The sequence below is a fragment of the Halichoeres trimaculatus genome, unplaced genomic scaffold (genome assembly GCF_033239565.1).
Source record: "Halichoeres trimaculatus isolate MK-OKI-2021-1 unplaced genomic scaffold, fHalTri1.1 fHalTri1_scaffold_3, whole genome shotgun sequence".
In the NCBI taxonomy this organism is placed as follows: domain Eukaryota; kingdom Metazoa; phylum Chordata; class Actinopteri; order Labriformes; family Labridae; genus Halichoeres; species Halichoeres trimaculatus.
The window spans coordinates 16,005,660-16,013,986 of NW_027437181.1; the positions used below are offsets into that span (position 1 = coordinate 16,005,660).

Here is an 8,327-nt window from a genome sequence, read left to right on the forward strand (position 1 = left end):
TTGCATTTCAATGTTGCATATTTCTTTGTTTGTAATAAATCTGTGACTTTGGACAAACACTTTTTTTTGTAGTTCGAAAAAATTGAGCATGAGAGATTTAATTGTCAAACTGTTTTGTGACAGTGTAAACACTGGACTAACATCTGTATGACAGGTACATGATAGTTGTTAAACCTTAAGCTACCCGTTCTACAGTTTAATAAGCAGCAGTTTTCATCTTCAGTTCAATGTTTTGACTTTTCTGTGGATGAAAGGTTGACTCTGGAGTATTTATTATATCATACTACTGCACCACCACCTTCATCAAAAAAACAACTTCTTTATGAATAGGAGTAGGAACGTACTATACAGGCATGGGTACAGAAAATGGCAGGTACATCTGGTTCCTCTATAGTGAGAATCCTCCACCTGTCCTTACTGGTCTGTTCAGCCCTTTACCCCACCCACCTGTCCTCTCTCTCCCTCTGGCGGGCACACACACACACACACACACACACACACACACACATACACACACACACACACACACACACACACACACACACACACACACACACACACACACACACACACACACACACACATAGCCATAGTGGGGGACAGAAGACAAAGCTGACACCCTCCTGACCCCTCCTGTGTCTACAGAACAAACAGAACCAGCTTGTAAAGTACACACAGACAGCTGCTCTGCCCTGACTCCGGTCTCACCAGCCTCGCCATGCAGCCTTTGCACAAACACCGCCTTCATATAGAGCGGGAAAAAACAAGGAAAAAGCAGATGAAGAAGTCACGACTCTCTTTGAGTGAAACGTACTAGTGTCTTGCATGAGAAAAAAAACTTTGTTCTGTCTTTACAGTACTGATTTACAGTGAAGCTCCTGCAGAAAAGACAGTCAGACCCATGCTGACACTGAGTAAAAAACATCAGCATTACACACATAGCAGATGCACAGGCCATTACAGTGCGTGTAGCGTAACATGGTGGAAGTACGGTTGTCAAGGAGATGGATGAAGTGTTTATGAAAGTCAGTCTCTTTAGTTTTTTCTCCATCAGAGTTATGGCCTTTGCTGTACACTAGCAGCTGTGTGTGAGTGTGTGTCACCTAAATATGTGCTATAGGAGGCTCATTTGTTTTCTGTGCTGAATACTTAAAAGGAGAAAAGGTGTGTTTGTGTGTCAATGTGTGTGTGGCCTTGAGTGACAGAAAGGTTGGGCGATGGGGGTTGCATTCAAAGAAAGGATTCCTGTCAAGGTGACAGCTCCAGAGATTGACAGGATGCTATTCTCCTCGGGAGCGACGTCAGTCAACCTGTCAGCCTCCCCGTACGACAGCCCTTCTCTCCTCTTAATTTGGCCTTTTGTCGAGCGGTCACTGGGTTAGCTGTGACACTCCAATGTGGCTGTCCTGATAAACTGCACAAAGAGACACACACATAAGGTGGGAACTCGTGTGGATGAACTCTCCGTGCCATCTAATAAAACTAGAAGCCCCTTTGATGGCATTATATCAGCTTTGTCTTTTCTTTTATTTCACTCAGCTTATCTCTGTGCCACCTCACAAACACACACAATTTTGAACTCTGTGATGTGACAGCATCTCCGGGATCGTTCAGTCCTTTTTCTGATGTAAGATTCGGTTGATTGGTTGCTGGCATGGTAATGACTATTTCCAAATGTGTGTGTGTGTGTGTGTGTGTGTGTGTGTGTGTGTGTGTGTGTGTGTGTGTGTGTGTGTGTGTGTGTGTGTGTGTGTGTGTGTGTGTGTGTGTGTGTGTGTGTGTGTGTGTGTGTGTGTGCGCGAGGGACAAGTTTGCAGCATTTCCTCTGTTCACACACACACATTGTAAATCCTTTCCTATAGTGGCAGTCGCAGGCTAGTGTGTTGAAATGAGATAAGGCCCTGAGCTGACTGAAAGGAACGCCAGACCCATTGTGTTTGCGCGCTTTTCTTCTTCTTCTCCTATCCTCTCGTCCTTTATGCACCTTTAACAGACCACACTCTTAAAGAGGTGTCATTAAAGTCTGCAGAGTGAAAAAGGAAAGAGAACATCTCACTTGATCAAACACAGGAAAAAACCAACTGAGTTGTGTTTTGTTGGTTGTGTTTGTGTTGAGAAATCTCCCTCTAATGCTGTTTCTCTGAAAGCATGCTTAAGAGGTTGCTCAGGATGTTGTTCTCTTCCATTTTTATGTTAACATCTTCACCGCGTGCTTGTCCTACCGCTCCTCTGTAATGTTATGAAAGAGGATGAGACAGAGAGTCTTTCTGTAATACCCCGTGCTGTAACGGATCATTGACCCACCCACTCAAGCACACACGCTGGAATGCTGCTTTTACAAATTGCACCCATAGACCCTGTGACATTTTGTTTGCAATCGAGCAGCAAAGTGTCGGTTGTCTGAATTACCCAGACATGATGGGAATTCAAAATTCAATTCGTGCTCTTTGGGAGAAATAATGTCCTTTGAAATACTTGACTTGCAGGATTGTTTCTGCCATGGATCAACTCAAAACAAGCACTACACAACAGTTTACACTTCAACCAGTGTGTCAGACTTAATTTCTAGTGCATGACCTCTGGCATTTTTTATCCAGCTTGTTTTTAGTAAAGAGGATACAAAAGTATGCTCTAACACAGTCCATAAATCAGGTTATACTTGTTCAAGATTCTTCATATGCCTCTGGGCTTTTTATCTGGGTAAAATATGTTTTCATGTGTCATGCATATCTTTTATTTCCTGAAGGTAAATTAGAAATTACTCAAAAAAATTTAACTTTAGCTTCTTTTATATGTAAAGGAATCCTTTGTCCTAAAATCAAAACACTCAACTGTAAAAGAACCCCTCCAAAAACACTCCAGTGAGTGTGGTAATTAGGCTTTTAACACAATCAGGCAGTATCCAATGCTCATGCTATGCCATTAACTGGCCAGCTCCAGGTAAGTGATCGTGGTGATCATGTAACCATGACAGCCACTTACAATGCAGTGTAACCTGGGAGTACAGTGATTGTGAAAGCTTGAGAAATGTCATCAGCATCAATGTGTATGTATCTTATTTTGCTCTTCCATGGTTGTGCTTGTTTTTGTGATACTGAAGTTAAGGTATTGGGTCAGTATGGGAAAGGAGAAACATCTTTAGTCACAATGTTTTTAAGGATTTGATAATGACCAAGGGGCTTGGACTGGCTTCCTTCACACTTCTTGAAATAAATTTTAAGACTTATCCAGATCTAACAGAAGAAAAATGAATAAGAAGGTAAAAAAAAGGAGATTATAAAAGAACTACTGCAAAGGTGTGCCATATTGAGCAAGTGTATAGTGTAAAGTTGTAATTGTTATTGCTGCCGTGTTGTATCCAGTTGTATCATCTGATGGTTCCACTTGAGTTCCACTCTCATGATGTGTTCTCATGCAGTGTGGTTTGTTGTTATTCACTCCTGCTGCAGGTGACAGTCAGAACAAATGCTAGCGTATGACTGATAATTGTTCACCGTACTTACCAAGGCACCAGAAAATTTAGTCGCTCACAATCATGACTAGTGATGTGACAGACATCAGGCAGTAAAACCGCACAGATGTTAGCTATCAAAGTAAAGGCTTGCTATACACCAAGAGTGGCATGTCTTAACCAAACATAAACAGACATCAGATAAAACGCTGTGAAAAGTAGTGAATAAAAAAGTATTCAGACATTTATCAAAGTGCTATCTAAATTTAAGACCTGTAATGAGCATAGACTGTAAAAAAAATGGACGTCCGCTTGCTTGGCTCGAAGTGAGGTCCCCACAAAAACTGCTCCCCCTGGTGACTGGCTGCGGTATAGGTTAAAAAATCTGGCTTTCCAGCCATTCCAGATGAGCTGTGGTCAAACTTTAAAAAATTAATACTCCTCGTAGAAAGGTTTCTCACGTCCGATTGTTGTGGTGATTTGAAGATATCATTTGGCTGTCTTGCATTCAGGTCCTCTTTTTTCTGAAATGTTTCGTTTTCATTAGTTATACGAGGTTAAAAACAAGGCTTTATGTAACATATAACGATGATTGACAGCTGCTGTTCTCGTCTATTTTTTTCAGGGATTGTAAAATAAAATGAAATGAATACTTATTATTTTTGTCACCCAGCTCCACTCAGATTCTCCCAGAATCCCTCATCGTCTCTACTGTGCAGACTCTTGCTGCACAAATGCTACAATGGCTGCGCCTGTAAGTATTTTGGCTTCAAAACGGTACAATGATAAATGGCAGAGCTACACTATCCACTCTATATACAGTCAATAGTCATGAGTGGAAATATTTCGTTAAAGGAAATCTGTTTCTTGTTCAATTTTGTTCACCTCATTTTTAAGAATTTTCAAGGATTCATGAAAACACTCTTCAAGCGCTACATGAATCAGGCACAGTGAGTGCATTGGTCTCTTTCCCTCGGCAGAAGTGCCATGCTTATGGCTGGACCACTGCACAAGGGGATGCAGCTGACCAGCAGAAGAGCAAACTGTCAAAGAGGAAGTGACACCTGATTGTATTAAGTGTTGACTCAAGAACAGGATACATGGCCTGAGCTCGAAGGGAAACAGACAATAAAAGTCCCAAGCATGCAGGTGAAAACACCTCCATACATTCACATAAGAAGAGTTGCCACAGTATGACTGCCTTTCCTGAGAGACAATGTGTGTGTGTGTGTGTGTGTGTGTGTGTGTGTGTGTGTGTGTGTGTGTGTGTGTGTGTGTGTGTGTGTGTGTGTGTGTGTGTGTGTGTGTGTGTGTGTGTGTGTGTGTGTGTGTGTGCGTGCGTGTGAGTTTGTGAGTGCGTGAGTGTGCAGACAGTTGGTGGTGCTGGCACTGCAGATAGGGAGAAGAGGGGGATGAGGCACTGTATCAAGTTGTGAACATCTGTTCCTCATAGAAACCACAGAGCTGGTGCTGAGGAAATACAGAGGGTAACTTCTCTCTCCCTCACACACACACACACACACACACACACACACACACACACACACACACACACACACACACACACACACACACACACACACATAAACAAACACACACATATACTCGCACCTCTCACTCACACCTTGCATCCCCTCAGACACATGCCTCTCTCCTTTTCAATCCTAATCAACTCAGTTTTCCTTCACCATACCACGTGCAACACCCCCAAACATCCAACTGAAGACACAAACAGTTGCTTGTGTGTGCCGCAGATATGGTGATGTGACGATTAATGAACAGATTAAAGTGGGGTTCTATATTCTTATTTGTGGAAATACTGTTAAATTTGTTCAAAGGGATGTCTACATTTTGTCTGGTCATTTTGTTTTTGATAACGATTTATGCTAGCATAATTTTTGTGAAATAGTGACACGGCAAAAGAACAAGATAAACCACTCATGGCGAAGGTGTAAAGAAGATAATACATTTGTGAGAGTTGCAAAACTGCAGTCATGATAGGTTTTCAGCCTCTATACAATTTTGAGAACTTTTTTTCTCTAGTAAAGGAAAAAAAGTATCTCAAAGGCTTCTGAAATCCTGATTCACAAAGTTAATGAGGTATTACAGAGTGATGTCAAGACAGGGTACTATAAAAGTTTTCCCTCAGTAAAGACATACTACAAAGAGTAGCCACAGAGGATTAGGATTGGGACTAAATTATGAAGTCTATGATACAGCTAACATGAGGCTTTGTTAGGGATTCAGCGCACCTTCTCCCTCAAAGTCCATTGATTTAGTCCTTTTCTTCCTCTCTCCATCTCTCTCATTGCATTCCTCCCTCTATCTGGGCCTGCTGTGACGATGTGCTACTGCTGGGTGGCAGTTCCTTATGGCAGAGTGTCTATATGAGTGTGTGTGTGTGTGTATGTGTGTGTTTCTGTATGCTGTGTGCGGCTGATAAGACCCAGGGAGAAGAGCCAGCGTGCCGACATATTCTTGCCACCGCGGTTATCGCCCGTCGCAGCTGTGCCTGAGCTCTGCGACATCTGCTCCCTCACAGGAAGCCTATGCTGCAGCTCACAACACCTCACATGCACTTGCACAAGCATGCACGCACGCGCACAGACACACGTTTCTGCAGCTTCTTCATACAGGGTGCTTACATATCACTGGACTATACACCCACCCACAAAGCCATACGCATTTACATCAGGTAAAACTGCTAGAGACAGAAAGCTGTATTGACAGATTGTATTTTGATTTCTTCACTGTATGCTTGAATGTGTGTGTGTGTGTGTGTGTGTGTGTGTGTGTGTGTGTGTGTGTGTGTGTGAGAGAGAGAGAGAGAAGGAGAGTGAGAGATGAATGGGTAGGAGCAGCGACACCAGAGTTCTTCTGGGTTTTTATCACAGAATTACAGGGGGGATGCTTATGACTAAGCCTAATTATAGAGGCCTTATCGCTGCGACGTTCACAAAGCTCATTACTGCCAAGAGACGGCAGGCGCTGCAGGTAATTCACTCCATTGGGTATTAGTCCTCGCTCTGATTTACAGTTTCTACATATTTAGACTCTATAAAATTGCTCCTTTAATGTCCAATTCTTAATACATCTCTCTCTCTTTCTCAGCTCAAACCCAGTTATTTAAGTGAAGGTTTTCATTTTTTTCCTAAAGGCACTACTTCAGTGTTTGCAATGCTTTAAGAATCAATTACATTTTCCTTTTCTTCTCCTCTTTTATATTCCTGGATGTTTTTCAAGTATCCCTCATGCAGCTGTAAAATTTCCCCTCTTAAAGTTTCCTCTCGTGTCGTTCACCGTGATGCACCCTCATGACCTGCATGTTGCTCTATGCGGCTGTTGAAGCTGAGCAGCGAAACTCCAGAATCTGGTTCTGTCTCCTTGCAGCTGCATGGGGAAGCCCAGAGGAAGACCCCCCACCCATCCAGTGCTCTAAAAACCTCTTTCCTTTTCCTTTTCAGTCCCATAAGACAAATATTACACTGGGCTTGTTAACAATAATGACATGTGTTTGACAGCTCATAATAATTTTACGCAAAGTTGCTTTGAGATGGAAAAGTGCAAATATTTGGTGTTATTTTAACCTTGAAACCCCAGCTTCACTCATCAAATAATAGGTCTACTTTCAAGATGAAGAAACCTCATATTGTCCTTACAGCATGCGCTCGAAGTCAACACAAACTGATTATACGTCAATCACTCCAACTTAATGAGCAGACCTGACAGCTGCGGGACCCTCCATCACTCATCGCTGTAACACACTGCCAAAAGATTTCATATAACAGGTCCCTTTAGGATGACAAGCTCCTACCTTCACTACATCTGTAGAGGCTGCTGGTTGCCAGGTTTGAATCCAGGTTTGTGGGCAGGAGTCTGAGGGCATTATGTTTCTCCCTCAGTCCTCTGTGGCTGATCAGTGTCACTGTGGGGACACGTGGAGAAAACTGTGGAGTGGACAAAGCCCCGGCTCTCAGGTCGGCCTTCTTCTGTCGTTCCAGGTGAATCTCTGCAGACATGCTCGAAGCTTTGAAACACCACCACTAAGATAGAAACTTCCTGATCTTGTGTCCAGGAAACTTTCTCAAAAAAAAAAAAAAACAGATACAGGGCAATCAATGTTAAAAATCCCCAAAACGTTTCAAGGATTTCCTGGAGGTTTAGTCAAAATATCCTTGTGGCTTTGCAGGTTGTTGTCCTCTTCAAAGTGTTACCAAAGTTTGCCTCAGAGGCCCCAGTAGATTAGTGTTTGACCCAATGAACCGCCATCCAAGGACAAAGACGCTGTGATGAAATTTTCAGAAAGAAGCAAAAAAGAGACAGCCAGCTGTGTCTTCTTTTACTTCCTTTACTTCCTTCACCTCCTTGTGAAGAACTAGATCCTTGCTGTGAACTTCTTGGATCCTTCCTGCTCTGTTCCTTCCCTTCAGATCTGCACACACTATTGCATAAGAAAGATGCATGGTACTTGCTTTTTTATTCACACATCTCTTGCTTTGTCATCAGCCAAAAGTCTCCTCCGTTGTCCTTATTAACTGTATCTGTCACTCATTGGTTTCATCCATTTTTCTTTCTTCTGGGTCTCTCGATCTCGTTGTCTTCTCTCGCAGAATGCATGAGTATGTGTGTATATGTCAGTAGCAGGTCAGCGTGTCTCGTGGCTCTGGCTGAGGGGCTGTGCTCTCATCTGAACCCTCCTCCTGCCCCTGCCTGCCGCTGCAGCTAAAAAACAGAAGTGTGCGTTAGTGTGTAACAGTTTGCACGTGTTTGCCTGTGTTGCAGCGCCGCAGCCCCCTGGGGAGGCCAAGCAGCAGTGGCTGGCTATGGTGATAGCTGCAGACAGCAGCAGGCAGCAGGACCTGGGCCTCTGTCTGGG

General features: G+C 43.1%; 1 protein-coding gene across 8 annotated transcripts in view; it reads right to left on the minus strand.

Moving 5' to 3' along the window:
• The window catches only part of cbfa2t3 (CBFA2/RUNX1 partner transcriptional co-repressor 3), a 43,347-nt gene extending 35,284 nt beyond the window's left edge, over positions 1-8,063 (minus strand). For 4 of the 8 annotated variants that reach the window (XM_074666195.1, XM_074666190.1, XM_074666188.1 and 1 more), the window contains exon 1: positions 7,266-8,062. In XM_074666195.1, coding sequence (XP_074522296.1) covers positions 7,266-7,470 — 205 coding nt within the window. In that variant the 5' untranslated portion in view covers positions 7,471-8,062. Of the gene's footprint in view, positions 1-7,265 lie in introns of all 8 variants that reach the window. The other 4 variants (XM_074666186.1, XM_074666191.1, XM_074666189.1 and 1 more) reach the window with 2 other exon arrangements.
• Positions 8,064-8,327: the final 264 nt, after the last annotated feature.